The sequence below is a fragment of the Corythoichthys intestinalis genome, chromosome 21 (assembly GCF_030265065.1).
Source record: "Corythoichthys intestinalis isolate RoL2023-P3 chromosome 21, ASM3026506v1, whole genome shotgun sequence".
NCBI lineage: Eukaryota > Metazoa > Chordata > Actinopteri > Syngnathiformes > Syngnathidae > Corythoichthys > Corythoichthys intestinalis.
Genome location: NC_080415.1, coordinates 32,976,647 through 32,994,813, shown reverse-complemented (window position 1 = coordinate 32,994,813; position 18,167 = coordinate 32,976,647). Strand labels below are relative to the sequence as shown.

The 18,167-nt window shown below is 36.8% G+C and overlaps 1 protein-coding gene across 1 annotated transcript in view; it reads right to left on the bottom strand.

The window, feature by feature from the left end:
- The window catches only part of fra10ac1 (FRA10A associated CGG repeat 1), a 48,572-nt gene that overhangs the window by 8,585 nt on the left and 21,820 nt on the right, over positions 1–18,167 (bottom strand). Inside the window, exons 9-12 of the mRNA XM_057826051.1 lie at positions 6,315–6,428; positions 3,169–3,211; positions 2,918–3,045; positions 2,796–2,846 (exon numbers count right to left, since the gene is read on the bottom strand). Of these exons, the coding sequence (XP_057682034.1) occupies positions 2,796–2,846; positions 2,918–3,045; positions 3,169–3,211; positions 6,315–6,428 (336 nt within the window). The remainder of the gene's footprint in view (positions 1–2,795; positions 2,847–2,917; positions 3,046–3,168; positions 3,212–6,314; positions 6,429–18,167) is intronic.

Here is an 18,167-nt window from a genome sequence, read left to right as displayed (position 1 = left end):
ACAAAATAGTAACGCACAGGCATCAAGGAAAGTAATTTTACTCAGATTACTGATTTAGAAAAATGAACGCGTTAGATTGTTCTTTACTGAAAGAAAGTAATCAGATTACAGTTACGCATTACTCACATAACGCGTTACTGACAACACTGCTTTTATATTACCGTTAAATACACAAGCTGCTTTTATATTACCGTTAAATACACAAGCTTGACGCTACCTTAACGGGAGCTATTTTTTCACTGGACGCTCTGGCAGTGTTCAACGCAAGCTGCGACAAACGGCAGTAACTTTGTCATACCGCAAAATATGAAAACGATTAAAACCATTACTCACCAAATTCAATATGCTGGCGAATGCATTCATCTAAAAAAAAAAAAAATTGGGAGTGAGACCTCACCTCGTCCAGCGAACGTGAATTTGTTCTTAGGACAAGATCATCTGTCGCAATTAGCGATCTTTGACGTTCTTTTTCTCCTCCCCACATACAAACTTGATTCTCTCTCAGCGGCTGTGATTAACCTCAATGAAGTTGCTCTCCTAACTAAGCCTTGCCTATCATTCGTCTTTGTAAGTTTTTAGTAACTTTGTGTGTTGAATTTGAAAGGAAAATGTGTGTTTTGTTTTTGGCGAACTTTTTCATGAAGCTAAACTGTTGAAGCGACTCACACGTGGAAAAATACGATTGTACAACGTTTTAAATGTATTCATTTGGTATATTTCAGTTACCACGATTTGAGAGATCAATAAGTTGAAGAATTTACGCCTTGCGTTTGGAGTGTTTCTTTTTGGGTTTGCTGGAATAGCGTCACTGACACTCGCACCATCAAACAGAGGAAGGGGTAAGTGCTGCCGCGCCAAGCCAGTTCTGGCTGCATTTTTAACACATGAAAAATAACGAATACGTACTACTGTATGACGGAAAATTTTAGTGGTTTTGTAACCGCCACGTTTTCATAGCATGGTAAACCGTGAAGGTAACCAGCACATGCCTACACCCGAACCCCCCCCCCACCCCCCTTAAAAGTTTTCTCCTCGGATCTACACGATTCACGTAGGTCATCCTTTTTGACTTCAAAACGGCGAATTTCGCCGAAAGGTGAGAGATTTTCATGCCTGTCTAAAGAAGCTACTAACCTAATCATCTGAATCAACGAATTAACTCAAAACCCCTGCGAAAGACTTTTAAAAATTCCCAGCCTGGTTCATTACTCAAAACCGCAATCATGGGCAAGACTGTCAATCTGACTGCTGTCCAGAAAGCCATCATTGACACCCTCAAGGAAGAGGCTAAGACACAGAAAGAAATTTCTGAGTGAATAGGCTGTTCCCAGAGTGCTGTATCAAGGCATCTCAGTGGGAAGTCTGTGGGAAGGAAAACGTGTGGCAGGAAACGCTGTACAACCAGAAGAGGTGACCGCACCCTGAGAAAGATTGAGGAGAAGGCCCGATTCCAGAGCTTGGGGGACCTGCAGAAACAGTGGACTGAGTCTGGAGTAGAAACATCCAGAGCCACCATGCACAGGCGTGTGCTGGAAATAGGCTACAGGTGCCGCATTCCCCAGGTCAAGCCACTTTTGAACCTGAAACAGCGGCAGAAGCGCCTGACCTGGGCTACAGAAAAGCAGCACTGGACTGTTTCTCGGTGGTCCAAAGTACTTTTTTCAGATGAAAGCAAATTTTGCGTGTCATTCGGAAATCAAGGTGCCAGAGTTTGGAGGAAGACTGGGGAGAAGGAAATGCCAAAATGCCTGAAGTCCAGTGTCAAGTACCCACAGTCAGTGATGGTCTGGGGTGCCATGTCAGCTGCTGTTGGTCTTCTGTGTTTTATTAAGGGCAGGGTCAATGCAGCTAGCTATCAGGAGATTTTGGAGCACTTCATGCTTCCATCTGCTGAAAAGCTTTATGGAGATGAAGATTTCATTTTTCAGCACGACCTGGCACCTGCCACAGTGCCAAAAACACTGGTAAAGGGTTTACTGACTATGGCATTACTGTGCTCAATTGGCTTGCCAACTCTCCTGACCTAAACTCCATAGAGAATCTGTGGGATATTGTGAAGAGGAAGTTGAGAGACACCAGACCCAACATTGTGGATGAGCTTAAGGCTGCTATCGAAGCATCCTGGGTCTCCATAACACTTCAGCAGTACCACAGGCTGATTGCCTCCATGCCACGCCGCATTGAAGCAGTCATTTCTGCAAAAGGATTCCTGACCAAGTATTAAGTGCATAGCTGATGTAATTTATTGAAGGTTGACTTTTTTTTTTGTATTAAAAAACACTTTTTTGTACTGGTCGGATGAAATATGCTAGGGATTTTTGGGTTTTCTTGACTTTTTTGCCAAAATCATCAATATTAAAACAATAAAAGGCTTGAACTACTTCAGTTGTGTGTAATGAATCTAAAATATATGAAAGTCTAATGTTTATCAGTACATTACAGAAAATAATCAACTTTATCACAATATGCTAATTTTTTGAGAAGGACTAGTATTTTTTAGTTGCAGCCCCGATATTTGCCTTTTTCTAAAATGTAGGAAAACCTCATTGATTTTTACCGCATTGGTACAGTTCTCAAGGAATGGACATCTATCCACAGTCCAAAAAAATAAATGGTTGGGGACAGGCGCATCTAAACATACCAATGTGAAGCGAGACAGCTGAGAAAAAGCAGCGGTGCCCGCAGGCTAACGGATGATGTTTTCGAGAAGGGCTTGTTTTCAGCGCAAACATTTTGAAGGCACGCGCCCCGGGGCCCGAAGTGAGAAGATGACAAATGCCCGACAGCGCGTTTACCTTTGCCCGACGACTCGTCCGAGCTGCCGGAAGACGAGGAAGAAGACGGATCTGCGGGGAGAACGCGAAACATCTCCATCAAAATGAAAGATGGCAAATGAGGAATTTTCAGGAGGTGTTACCCCTGTGCCTCCGGTGCTTGCGCTTCTTGGAGCGCGACGGTGAGCTCTTCTTCTTCTTTTTCCGTGGTGACTCCTGCTTCTCTTCTCTTACCTTTCCTAATATCTTCTTTGCCTTCACCTCCTTTCGTCTAGAGAGTGAGGAACGGGGCTTCAGTGTCAGATGCTCATGCCAATGTTAGCATTCAAACCAATTCATGTTTTTTGTGTTTGTATATATTTGTATGAACGTAAAATAATGAAAACTGCCTCACTTATGGTGGAAGTTGAGTTTGAAGGAGCATTCTGGACAAAGTCCTGCAGGTAAAATAAATGAATAAAGAAGACAAGCGGGTGAAGAAATGAGCCCTGTGGAACTCCTTTCAAGACAATAACTACTGATTTCAAAACTATAAAAATCCTCAAAAAAAAATTTTTTTTTTTAAAACAAATTCTGTAATGAAATTACGGATACCTTAAAGGGACATCGACAGAAATAAATTAAATGCACTCCATCTGGATCGCACCAGATAGTATGTGGTGCACACCAAAACCAATCTGGTAAACATTAGCATAAAATATGATTTAAGCTAGCGGACTTTTGCTATGCAAGTTAGCCAATTGTTCTTTTATTGTCTTAGATCCTCATTTATTTATTTATTATTTTATATCATTTGAGGCTAGCTCAGGCGCCAGTTGACTCCAAGACTGAAGTAAAGCTACTAAACTAATACCCGTATTATCATTTTTAGCATGCCAAAACTGCTGGTGTCCGATACGCGCCTTAGTTTAACCTCAAATATTGTCAAATAAATAAATAAATAAATGAGGCTCTCACCAAAACACAATTGGCTAACTTGCATAGCAAAATTCCGCTAGCTTAAATGCTATAAAATGCTAATGTTTACCAGATTCTTTCTTCTGGTGCGCGTCAGATTGTTTCTAGTGCGCACCAGAAGAAAGAATAGCGGATTTTGCTGTGCAAGTTAGCCAATTGTTCTCTTATTGTAGCTACTTAGAGCCTCATTAATTTTTTTTTTTTTTTTTCAATTCTGTAATATGATTTTTAGCGCGCCAAAACTGCTGGCGTCCGATGCACGACTGAAACGATATTTTAAAAAATAAATAAATAAATAAATGAGGATCTTACAAATGAACAATTGGATAACTTGCATGGTAGAAGTCCGCTAGCTTAAATGCTATTTTATGCTAATGCATACCAGATTCTTTCTTCTGGTGCGCACCAGAAACTATCTGTTAAAACATTAGCATTGTATAACATTTAAGCTATGTAAATTAGCCAATGTTTTACCAGATAGTTTCTGGTGCGCACTTGAAACTATCTGGTGGGCCAAGAAACAATCTGGTGTGTAACTGTTTGTTTCTGCTACGCACCAGAAAGAATTTGGTAAATGGTAAACATTAAATAGCATTTAAACTGGCAGACTTTTGCTATGAAAGTTAGCCAATTGTTGTTGTTGTTTTTTTATTGTACTAAGATCCTCATTTACCTTTTTATTTTTTATATTGTTTGAGGCTAAGCTCAGGTGCTAATTGAGTCCAAGATCGAAGTAAAGCTCAACTAAATCCTGTAATATCATTTTTAGCACGTCAAAACTGCTGGTGTCCAATGCGCGCTTGAGCTTAACCTCATACAATACAAAAAATAATAATAAATGAGGATCTTACAAAAGAACAATTGGCTAACTTGCATAGCAAAAGTCCGCTATCTTAAATGCTATATAATGCTAATAGTTAGTAGATAGTTTCTGCTGCGCACCAGAAGAAAGAATCTGTTAAACATTAGCATTAAATAGCATTTAAGCTAGCGGACTTTTGCTATGCAAGTTGGCCAATTGTTCTTTAATTGTACTTAGATCCTCTTTTATTTTTTATTTTTTATATTGTTTGAGGCTAAGTTCAGGCACTAGTTGAGTCCAAGATTAGAGTAAAGCTCAACTAAATTCTCTATTATCATTTTTAGGACGTCAAAACTTCTGATGTCCGATAAATGCCTGCGTTTAACCTCAAACGATATTAAAAAAATGAATAAATGAGGATCTTACAAAGAACAATTGGCTAACTTGCATAGCAAAAGTCCACTAGCTTCAATGCTATATTATGCTAATGTTTTACCAGATAGTTTCTGGTGTGCACTAGAAAGAATCTGTTGCGCACCTGTTTGTTTCCAATGCGCACCAGAAAGAATCTGGCAAACATTAGCATTAAATAGCATTTAAGCTAGCTAGCTCTTTTGTTGTACTTAGATTCACATTTATTTTATTTTATTTTTATATCATTTGAGGCTAAGCCCAGGTGCTAGTTGAGTCCATGATTGAAGTAAAGCTCAACTAAATCCTGTATTATCATTTTCAGCACGCCAAAACTGCTGGTGTCCGATGTGCGCCTGTACTTAGCCTCAAAAGAAAGAAAGAAAGAAAGAAGGATTTTACAAAAAAACAATTGGCTAACTTGCTTAGCAAAAGTCCGCTAGCATAAATGCTATATAATGCTAATGTTTACCAGATAGTTTTTGGTGTGCACTAGAAACAATATGGTGCGCACAAGAAACAATCTAGTGTGCACCTCTTGGTTTCTGGTGCGCACTAGAAAGAATATGGTAAACATTAACATTAAATAGCATTTAAGCAACAGACTTTTGCTATTCATGTTAGCCAATTGTATTTTTATTGTACTTAGATCCTCATTTATTTATTTTTTTTTTTAATATCGTTTGAGGCTAAGCTCAGTCACTAGTTGAGTCCAAGATTGAAGTAAAGCTCAACTAAATCCTGTATTACCATTTTTAGCACGTCAAAACTGCTTGTCCGATGCGCGCCTGAGCTTAGCCGCATACAATATAAAATAAATAAATAAATAAATGAGGATCTTACAAAAGAACAATTGGTTAACTTACATAGGCAAAGGTCTGCTAGCTTCAATGCTATATAACGCTACTGTTTACCAGATAGTTTCTGGTGCGCACCAGAAACTATCAGGTAGATTTGCGGGTCATTTCCTGTTCTGTAACCCAAAATCAACAGGAAGTGACCCACAAATGCCCCAAAATGAACAAAAAGTGACTGAAAATCAACAGCAAATGACCTGAAATGCCCCAAAATAAACGTATTTGTTGCCATTGACCGTCGTAGACGTCCAATTGGATGTCTACAAGTGATAAACTAGTGAACCAGTGCGTGACTGTTCTTTCCTGGACTGGTGGGTCCTCCAATTACTGTAATTATTCTAACAGGATTTTCTGCGCTATGATACCTGAAGGAGGATTATTATGAGCAGTCTCTTGAAAAAGATCCTTATGAGACTGCAACCCACACCCGCTGTCACGCAAAGCTGCTGCAATAGCACAGCACGGGCACTTTTTGTATTTAAACTAATAAAGATATTGACGGCTTGGGCTTACTCAGTTTGACCAACGCGTTCCTCTTGTCACCTTGTTCCACGTAGGCAAAATTCACCTCCCAGCTTTTAAGGCCTTCTTGTTTCTCACAGCGTTTGTTGCCACATTGGAATTGACCTACAAGTCAATAAAACATTTGGGTATTACACTGAATTAAATGTATATCAAATGAGAGTGGGATAAAGATTGAGCCCTGCGGTACTCAAATTTGACAATTTAAGGCAAAATTCCAAGACATCTTAGTAACGCCCAATAAGCCTTATCCCTAAAAGGCTCACAACACATGAATGTAAAGGTGGTTTTAAAGTGAAATACTGTAGTTGCATGCTATAAGTGTGCACACCCTATACAGGATTAAGCAGGAATGTCCAGAATGAAGCAATCTCATTGAAAGTCATGTGAAATCCAGGTCAATATAGCTGTACCATTTTAAGTGCTTAAGTGTTTTTCAACAGAAGCTGACAATTGCTAACAATGCTAAATGCCAACGTTCATATTTTTGTCGATTATTGTTGTATTTATATTGAAAAAATAACCACGTATTAGAAGTTTTCTTTTAAAACACCATTAAGAGTATAAGGATTTGTTTTTGTTTTTTTTAAATAAAAGACTTTTACAATAAAAGATGATGGAAAGTAAGTTTTTCCCGCCATTTTTTTTTTAATTAACCATGGATAGCAAGATATGTTTTCTTATAAGATTAACTATATATAATAAGGCTTCCTTTTTACACACACACATACCAAAAAATGACCATGGATGGTAAGGTGTTTTTCCCCACAAAAACGACCATGTTTAGTAAGCCTTATTCCTTTAATAAAAAAAAAAAAAGAAAAGAAAAAAAAAGACCATATCTTGTCTTTTTTTCCTCCAAATAATAAACCAATGTATAGTAAGGCTTTTTTTCCTAAAAAAAAATAAAAAGACCATGTATCGTAAGCCTTTTTCATAAAAAAAAAACAAAAAACAAAAAAAAACAACCATGTATAATAAGGCTTTTTTTCTCTCAAAAAATACCATGTATAGTAAGCTTTTTTTCCCTCGAAAAACGACCATGTATAGTCAGGCATTTTTACCTCAAAAAAAGACCACGTATATAGTAAGGCTTTTTTTCCTCGAAAAATGACCATGTATGTAACTTGAAAAGTAAGCCTTTTTTTCTCTCAAAAAAAGACCATGTATAGTAAACCTTTTTGAATCGAAAACGACCATGTATAGTAAGGCTTTTTTCTCTCAAAAAAACGCCACGTACAGTAAGGCGTTTTCCCTCATAAAAACAACCATATATAGTAAGGCTTTTTTTTTTTCTCAAAAAAAAGTTCATGTATAGTGGAGCCTTTTTTCCCCAAAAAATGACCATGCATAGTAAGGTTTTTTTCCCCCCCTCAAAAAACAACGATCTATAGTAAGGCTTTTTTCTTTCAAAAAAAAAAAAAAAAAAACATGTATAGTAAGACTTTTTTCCTTAAAAAAACGACATTTATTAGTAAGAGTTTCTTTCCTAAAAAAAAAAAAAAAAAAAAAAAAAAAAAGACCATGTATCGTAAGGGGTTTTTTTCCCTCAAAAAACAACGATGTATAGTAAGGCTTTTTTTTCTCTCAAAAAAGGCCATTTATAGTAAGCCTTTTTCCCTCGAAAAACGACCATGTAAGTAACCCTTTTTCCCTCGAAAAATGACAATGTATATAATAAGGCTTTTCTTTTTTCTTCAAAAAACAATCATGAAAAGTAAGCCTTTTTTCCTTAAAAAACAACCATATATAGAAAGGCTTTTTTCCTGAAAAAGAACGATGTATAACAAGGCTTTTTTCTCTCAAAAAAAGACCATGTATAGTAAGCCTTTTTGAATCAAAAACGACCATGTATAGTAAGGCTTTTTTCTCTCAAAAACGACCACGTATAGTAAGGCTTTTTTTTCCTCAAAAAAAGATCATGTATAGTGGAGCCGTTTTCCCCCGAAAAACAACCATGTATAGTAAGGCTTTTTTCTTTCAAAAAAAGACCATATATAGTAAGCCTTTTTTCCTCAAAATGTAATGTCAGGGGTTTTTTTCTCAAAAAAAAAACAAAAAAAACAACCATGTATGGTAAGGCTTTTTTCTCTAAAAAAAGACCATGTATAGTAAGCCTTTTTGGCTCGAAAAACAACCATGGATAGTGAGGCTTTTTTTCTTCAAAAAACAATCATGTTTAATAAGGCATTTTTCTCTCAAAAAAACGACCATATATAGTAAGGCTTTTTTTTCCTCAAAGAAAAAAAAACAACCATGTACAGTAAGCATTTTTTCCTAAAAAAAAAAAACATGTATATTAAGGCTTTTTTTCCTCAAAAAAAAACAAAAAAAAACAAAAAAAACAATCATGTATACTAAGCCTGTTTTCCTAATAAAAATGACCATGTATAGTAAGGCTTTTTTTCATCAAAAACGACCGTGGTAAGGTGCTTTTCCTCAAAAAAATAACCGACCATGTATAGTAAGCTTTTTACCTAAAAAAAAAAACCAACTCGTTTATATTAAGGCTTTTTTTCCTCAAAAAAATAAAACAACCATGTATAGTAAGCCTCTTTTCCTCCCCAAAAACGACCATGTATAGTAAGGCTTTTTTCCCCCAAAAAAAACAACAACAAAAAACCAACCATGTATAGTAACCTTTTTCCTCAAAAAAAAAAAACCAAAAACAACAACAAAAAGCTGTAATGTTAGTTTATAAGCTACAGTGTAAGATGTTTTTTCCCACAAAATATTAGAATGTATAGTATGGTTTTTATTTTTTATATGGACCATGTGTGGTTGGATATATTTTCTTCTTTCAAAAAAACATCCATATCATTAAGGCGCTTTTGTATATGTATGGTTAATTAATATGTGACAAAAATGGTGCTGATTATTAAATGTAGTGGCGCATACTGTAAGTAACTATGTTTACTTATTTAACTTAAACAGATTTCTACATTATTTATAAAGATTTACTCATAAGAATGTAGTGCATCAAAGGTTTTCAATGTTTGCACTCTGCTCTCCATGAGTGCCTCCATCCATGGCCATCCAACACTTGACCTCACTTTATCCTTAGACCAGCTTAAGGTGCCACTGATCAGCTCGGCGTTCCCGCAGATCGCAAGAAAGGTGCGAGTGCGTCACAAAAGGTCCCGACTTGGCACGAGGGCCAACGACGATCCTGACCCAGGCGCAGCGGGAGGGCGCGCGGACAGCGATGACGCTATTGGGCCACGGGACCGCTCGCTCCTCACATGCCAGATTGGGACAATGACGTCAGCCAAGACCTGAAGTTTACTTGTGCTGCTTCGAAGTGATAACACTGATTTGTGTTTGTATTAAAATATTCAGCAATAAAAACCAATGATGAAACAAGATTTTTTTTTTTTAATGTTGTAATTAGAAAAAAAGAAAACGTTTTTTTTTTTATTCCTGCATTGCACGGCTGTTTCCTCAATAAAAATACACATATACATATATGTATATATATATATATATATATATATATAAATAAACCAAAAAGACCATATACAGTAAGGCTGTTTTTCTAAGAAAACACACACAACCATCTATAGTAAGCCTTTTTTATACTAAAAAAAAAGAAAAAGATAATGAATAATAAGGTGTTTTTTTTAATCAAATAACGACGCATGAGGACTTTTTTTCCTAAAAAAAAAACCACTACTGTGTATAGTGAGGCTTTTTATCCCCAAAAAAAAACAAAACAAAAAAAGAGTAAAGCTGGTATTTTGAGGCTTTTAATGCATGTAAAAACTGCTATGTATAGTAAGGCTTTATTCCCTCCAAACAGAAAAAAAGACCATATATCGTAAGGCTTTATTCCTCAAAAAACGACCATGTATAGTAGGCTTTTTTCTCGAAACTAAGAAAAAAAAAAAAACACACACAACTAAGTATAGTAAGCCTATTTTATACCAAAAATGTTATTAGTAACACATTTTTTTTTACAAAAAACAACAAAAAATTACCATGTATAGTAAGGCTTTTTTTCCTCAAAAAACGACCATGTACAGTATATTAGCGAGGCTTTTTTTCAAAAGAAAACAAAGAAAAAAAACACGACTATGTATAGTAAGCCTATTTTATACCCAAAAAGACCATGTTTTTATTAAGGCATTTTTTACAACAACAACAAAAAAACGACCATGTATAGTAGGGCTTTTTTTCCTCGAAAAAAACGACCATGTTTAGTAAGGCTTTTTTCTAAAACGAAAACAAAGAAAAAAAAAAAAAACACGACTATGAACAGTATAGTAAGCCTATTTTATACCAAAAAATGACAATGTTTTTAGGAAGGCATTTTTTACCCCAACAACAACAAAAAAAAAGACAATGGCTATTGCTAAGGCTATTTTTCGTCATAAAACGACCAAGTATAGTAAGGCTTTTTACTCCAAAGAAAACAAAGAAAAAAACACGACTATGTACAGTAAGGCTATGTTTCCTTAAAAAAAAAAAAAAAAAAACACTATGTAAGGCATGCAAGGCTTTTTGTCCTCAAAAGAAAACGGGGAAAAAAACTGAAAAAAAAAAACCACGACTATGTATAGTAAGGCTATTTTCCTTTTAAAATGCATAGTAGGGCTTTTAAAAAAAAAAAAAACACGACCTTGTATACTAAGCCTACTGTATACCAAAAAAATGACCGCTTTTATTAAGGGATTTTTTACAACAACAAAAACGACCATGTATAATAAGGGTATCTTTCCTCAAAAACAGCCATGTAAAGTAAGGCTTTTTTCCTCAAGAGAAAACAAAGAAAAAAAAGATCATGTATAGCAAGGCTATTTTTCCTCAAAAAACGACCATGAGATCGTAAGACTTTTATCTCGAAAGAAAAAACAAAAAATCACAGAGAAAAAAACACATGACTATGTATAGTAAGTCTATTTCATACAAAAAAAAGAAATTTTTTACACCAACAACAACAAAAATAAAAAAATACAACAATGTATAGTAAGGCTATTTTTCCACGAAAACCGATCATGTACAGTAAGTCTTTTCTCTAGAAAGAAAACAAAACAAAAGAAAAAAACACACGACTATATATAGTAAGCCTATTTTATCCCCAAAAAAGACCATGTTTTTACTAGGGCATTATTTACACCACCAACAACAACAACAACAAAACGACCATGTATAGTAAGGCTACTTTTCCTCAAAAAACGATCATGTATAGTAAGGCTTTCTTCTCGAAAGAAAACAAACAAAAAAAAAAACAAAGAAAAAAAAAAACCATGACTATGTTTAGTAAGCCTATTTCATACAAAAAAAAGACATTTTTTTACACCAACAACAAAAAACCCCCAACCATGTATAGTAAGGCTATTCCCCCCCCCCAAAAAAAAAAAAAACAACAACCATGTATAGTAAGGCTTTTTTCTCAAAACAAAGAAGGAAAAAAAAAAAAAAGAAAAAAACATACGACTATGTGTTGTAAGCCCATTTTATACAAAAAAATTTTAGTATGGCATTTTTTACACATTAAAAAAATGACCATGCAGAGTAAGGCTATTTTTCCTCCCAAAAAAAAAAAATAAAAAAAGACCAAGCATAGTACGGCTTTTAATACAAAAAATGACCATGTTTTTAGTATGGCATTGTTTAACTCACCAAAAAGAAAAAAAACAAAGAAAAAAAAAAATGACCATGTATCGTAACCTTTTTTATTTAAAAAAAAAATGACCATGTTTTTAGTATGGTATTTTTTAACCAACCAAAAGAACATTAAAAAAGTATAGTAAGGCTATTTTTTTCTAAAATATACAACCATGTATAGTAAGTCTTTTCTTTTCTAAAAAAACAAAACAAACAAAAAAACAATGCATAGTAAGCCTTTTTTGTTTGTTTTGTTTTTAGTAAGACATTTTATACACTCGCCTACGACTATTTTTCCCATGTAGTTTTTTTTTCTAAAAAAAAAAAAAAAAAAAAAAAAAGACCCTGTTTTAGTCAGGCATTTTTTACATTCACACATGCAAAAAAAACATGGATATTAGGATTTTTTGTCTTCTAATGTGAAATTGAACGTTTTAAGGTAGTTGTCTGCTCTCAAAACAAACTCAACTTGCGCCGTACCTCATTTCCCCAAGAAACAACAAAGCACAAATACCCACGCATTGTTGGCTTTAAGCGTGAGAACGAAATCACGACCTCGCAAAGTGCAAGTTGACCCTCACGTGCTCTAAGGGTAAACGCATTGGCAGTGACGAGTCCGAGTAAAACTGTTAAGCAAAGAGACTCCTGTCCCTCTTACGTCAATGGCCCCTAATTCCTGTCGGTCAGAGGGTGCGAGCAGATGGCCGCCCGATTAGCCATCCAGCGGGTGACGTGGCGAGGCGGTAACCCCGACGCGTGCCGCCTATGCTCTTTGGCGTTTCGCCGGCGAGCGCTTGATTGACAGCAACGAGTCGTTAGCGAGCGGGAGAAGCTCGTTATCGCGTGTCTGGAGGACTTTAGCATGAGATGTCAAACAAAGAGTCAGATGAAGGAAAGTTGGAAGAACCTGAAGGAATTCCAATGAATGAGTTCAATGAGTTTCTTTCAATTCATAGTGTTTTTTTTTTTAACTTCAACTTGTAAAAAGACAGAACACTTGCAATATGTGTCGGCATTGAGAATTAATGTGGCCATTTTAGAAAACCGAAAAGATTCCGATAAAAATGATGACCATGGAATCCTATTATCATTCATAATAATTCAACTTTTTTAAATACTTGTGATAGTCAGCCTTCACTAGAAAATACATGATTGCTTTAGAGCGCCTCTTGTACTAACAAAAATATGTTGTTATAACAAAAAATTGACTTTAAATTGACGCAAAATCTAAAGTCTACTAGCCAATTTTGCCCTCTAATTGTACAGAACATGCAAAATATTGCCCAGATCTCTGGTTTTAGTGTCCACGAAAAAGATAAAACAAGGCCGCAGGAACTCGCTCGCTCACTAATGAGCATTTTACATGTGGTTTGGTGAGCGTCTCCCTTGTTTCCGGGGGCTTCTTTTAGTGGTTGCTAGGCAACCTCAAAGGAGACATCCAAAGGAAATAAGGAAGGCATGAACATAAACAAGCTACTTTAACCAGTCGGGTCATTAATTCTTCGGCTGCCTGTGGCAGAGAGATGTTCGATCCATTGGGATTGCTGACAAAGATCTGAATGTTAATCATTTTCTTTCATTTTGGAGGGATCAAATCAATTCAAAATTGGACTTCTATCAACATCAGTGACACTGTAACTAAACCCATAATCATAACAATCATCCCAGATTATAGATTATTATAGATATATATCTTTTAGAACCCAACAGCGAAAAAAATCAGCTTAGCAACATTGTCTTTCCCACAACCAGCAAAGAAAAGGTTAAACCTCGGAAATTTCTGGAGTAGAAGCTGCCTTTTTTTCCAGAAAATTCATGTGTTTGTTTTTCCTTTGACAAGAATCCCCTCTGCTGAGAAGAGGTGCAACACTCCGCCGCTGTGTTGTAACATTTATTTACTCCCGAGAGTGCGGCTGACAGAGCGGACCAAAGGGCGTTTGACCAACTGCAACCAAACAAATACTATAGTCCGAAAAAAGACACTCATTTCTCGTTATTTGTTCCATATAGTAGCAGAACAGATCTGAACGGGGGCCAGGTGTGATAAGTACAAAAGGGCCCCCAAGAGGTGAAAATCCGGTAGGTGGGGGATAGACACATTCCGATTACCGGTTTCAAAGTATACCGTGGTATTAAAAGGTCAGTACAGCTCCGCACATCATCAAGCTACAGGTAGTCCCCGGGTTACGAACGAGTTCCGTTCTTACGCTAGCGACGTAATCCGAATTTCTGAGTAAATTGGAATTAACCCTTTAAAGTACCCCTAAATACCGGTCGTAACCTATATTCTGTTTGACCCTCCTCTTGCTCAACCACGCCACAGAGACTTCATAAGGATATTGACGGGGCGCGGGGCGGATTAATTGTGAATAAATGCTTAAATCCCAGAATTCTTTATAGATATGGAGGTAAAACAGTCTCGATTCTTGGTTAAAAGCAAAAAACGGGCAGTTAGCATTTATTTTACATAAATCTGTCAAATGTGCTGCCAGTCTTTAAGTCACTGTGGCGCCGCCTTATCACCACAAAGAGCTTTTTACGTTGAAATTCTTGTGAAAAAAATGCTTAAATCCCTGAATTCTTTAGATAGGGACGTAAAACACTCTCGATTCTTGGTTAAAAGCAAAAACGGGCAGTTAGCATTTATTTTACATAAATCTGTCAAATATGCTGCTAGTATTGAAGTCCTTGTGGCGCTGCCTTGTTACCACAAAGTGCTTTTTTCCTTGAAATTCTTGTGAATAAATGCTTAAATTCCTGAATTCTTTATAGATATGGACGTAAAACATTCTCGATTCTTTGTGAAAGAGCAAAGAACCGGGCAGTAAGCATTTAATTTTACGTAAATATGTCAAATGTGATGCTAGTCTGTTAGCCAATGTGGCGGCCCCCTTAGTATAACAAAAGAGCTTTTTATGTTGAAATTCTTGTGACCAAATACTTAAATCCCTGAATTCTTTATAGATATAGACGTAAAACAGTCTCAATTATTGTTTGGAAGCAATAACAACAACAAAACGGACAGTTAGCATTTATCTTACGTAAATATGTCGAATGTGCTGCTAGTCTTTAAGTCATTGTGGCGCCACCTTGTCACCACAAAGAGCTTTTTAAGTTGAAATTCTGTGAACAAATGCTAAAATCCCTGAATTGTTTATAGATATGAACGTAAAACAGTCTCGATTATTGGTTGAAAGCAACAACAAAAAAACTGACAGTTAGCATTGATTTTACTTAAATATGTCGAATATGATGCTAGCATTTAAGTCATTGTGGCGCCGCCTTGTCAGAGATTTTAAATTAAAATTCTTGTGAATAAATGCTTAAATCCCTGAATTCTTTATAGATATTGACGTAAAACAGTCTCGATTCTTGAATTAAAGCAAAAAACAGGCAGTTAGCATTTATTTTACGTATATATGCCGAATGTGATGCTAGTCTTTTAGCCAATGCGGGGGCCGCCCTATGTAAACTGATTTTTGATTCTTGTGAGTAAATGCTCAATCCCTGAATTCCTTATAGATATAGACGTAAAACAGTCTCGATTCTTGGTTAAAAGCAAAAAAAAAACCGTGCAGTTAGGCATCTATTTAACGTACTAGTATACAGTGCCTTGCAAAAGTATTCGGCCCCCTTGAATCTTGCAACCTTTCGCCACATTTCAGGCTTCAAACATAAAGATATGAAATTTAATTTTTTTGTCAAGAATCAACAACAAGTGGGACACAATCATGAAGTGGAACAACATTTATTGGATAATTTAAACTTTTTTTAACAAATAAAAAACTGAAAAGTGGGGCGTGCAATATTATTCGGCCCCTTTACTTTCAGTGCAGCAAACTCACTCCAGAAGTTCAGTGAGGATCTCTGAATGATCCAATGTTGTCCTAAATGACCGATGATGATAAATAGAATCCACCTGTGTGTAATCAAGTCTCCGTATAAATGCACCTGCTCTGTGATAGTCTCAGGGTTCTGTTGAAAGTGCAGAGAGCATTATGAAAACCAAGGAACACACCAGGCAGGTCCGAGATACTGTTGTGGAGAAGTTTAAAGCCGGATTTGGCTACAAAAAGATTTCCCAAGCTTTAAACATCTCAAGGAGCACTGTGCAAGCCATCATACTGAAATGGAAGGAGCATCAGACCACTGCAAATCTACCAAGACCCGGCCGTCCTTCCAAACTTTCTTCTCAAACAAGGAGAAAACTGATCAGAGATGCAGCCAAGAGGCCCATGATTACTCTGGATGAACTGCAGAGATCTACAGCTGAGGTGGGAGAGTCTGTCCATAGGACAACAATCAGTCGTACACTGCACAAATCTGGCCTTTATGGAAGAGTGGCAAGAAGAAAGCCATTTCTCAAAGATATCCATAAAAAGTCTTGTTTAAAGTTTGGCACAAGCCACCTGGGAGACACACCAAATATGTGGAAGAGGGTGCTCTGGTCAGATGAAACCAAAATTGAACTTTTTGGCCACAATGCAAAACGATATGTTTGGTGTAAAAGCAACACAGCTCATCACCCTGAACACACCATCCCCACTGTCAAACATGGTGGTGGCAGCATCATGGTTTGGGCCTGCTTTTCTTCAGCAGGGACAGGGAAGATGGTTAAAATTGACGGGAAGACGGATGCAGCCAAATACAGGAACATTCTGGAAGAAAACCTGTTGGTATCTGCACAAGACCTGAGACTGGGACGGAGATTTATCTTCCAACAGGACAATGATCCAAAACATAAAGCCAAATCTACAATGGAATGGTTAAAAAATAAACGTATCCAGGTGTTAGAATGGCCAAGTCAAAGTCCAGACCTGAATCCAATTGAGAATCTGTGGAAAGAGCTGAAGACTGCTGTTCACAAACACTCTCCATCCAACCTCACTGAGCTCGAGCTGTTTTGCAAGGAAGAATGGGCAAGAATGTCAGTCTCTCGATGTGCAAAACTGATAGAAACATACCCCAAGCGACTTGCAGCTGTAATTGGAGCAAAAGGTGGCGCTACAAAGTATTAACGCACGGGGGCCGAATAATATTGCACGCCCCGCTTTTCTGTTTTTTATATGTTAAAAAAGTTTAAATTATCCAATAAATTTTGTTCCACTTCACGATTGTGTCCCACTTGTTGTTGATTCTTGACAAAAAAATTAAAATTTTATATCTTTATGTTTGAAGCCTGAAATGTGGCGAAAGGTTGCAAGGTTCAAGGGGGCCGAATACTTTTGCAAGGCACTGTATATGTCGAAGAATGACGCCAATGCCGTAGCAGCTAATTTTTCCCATTGATTTTTTTTTACGTTTCAAAATGCATGCATGGTATGAAAAATATATTTACCTTGAATCATGGAACAAATCACTCCTGAGACAATTCTTCCTGTTTGTATGCGGTACAGCATTCGTACTTTTTCAAACTAAATCCGGCGTGAGATTGCTGCATGCGTGTTTTTGAGAATAATTCCTCTTGATGCTGGCAGCCACTTACTTGAAGGTGTGGCACAGTGTATGACCGATGTGACCCGTCAATATCACTATGAAGTCTATGCCCTCCCACTTCGAATGGATTGGACGTCTACTAGTGATAAACTCATTTAATTTCGAAGCAGAACAACTACATTGTTAGTCGATAAATCGTTTCAAGACCCAAAAAAACAAATTTTACTAGGCCTCTAACTCATAGACGCCGATTGGATTGTGCGCCTAGCGCTGTCGATGGCAGCCAATGAGTTAAATGACTGCCCTATAAAGGGATAAGAGTTGTTGAAAAAAATAAAAGAATTGAGGAATTGCCGCAGAACTCATTGGGAATGCTTAGAAAGCGATTCTCCCCCTAAAAATACACGGTGGAGCTGATTTATTCCTGCACAACGGAACACAGCAGGACCTCCTTTTTAATAAATAATGGCGATCCGGTCCGCTGTTAGATTAAAGGCCACTTTCGTTTTACTTAGCCGCAACACTCTAGACCTCTTTTCAAACGAGCATACACTTTAGTCTTTTACTTTCTGGGCTCTTTTAATGAGAGGTTCAGGATTAGAAGTCAAGGTCAAGTGCGGCGCCGAGATCAAAAGCGCTGATTCTCAGCAGCCCCGCGGCGAGGATTTACTATTTGGTTAAGACATGACACTACAACTGCTAAATTTGGGCAAAAAGGCAAGCACTAGCTTAGTACTAATATAAAGTGGGAACTCCAAATATGAAATTTCGTATCATGATTTTATTTTGCATAATGACTCG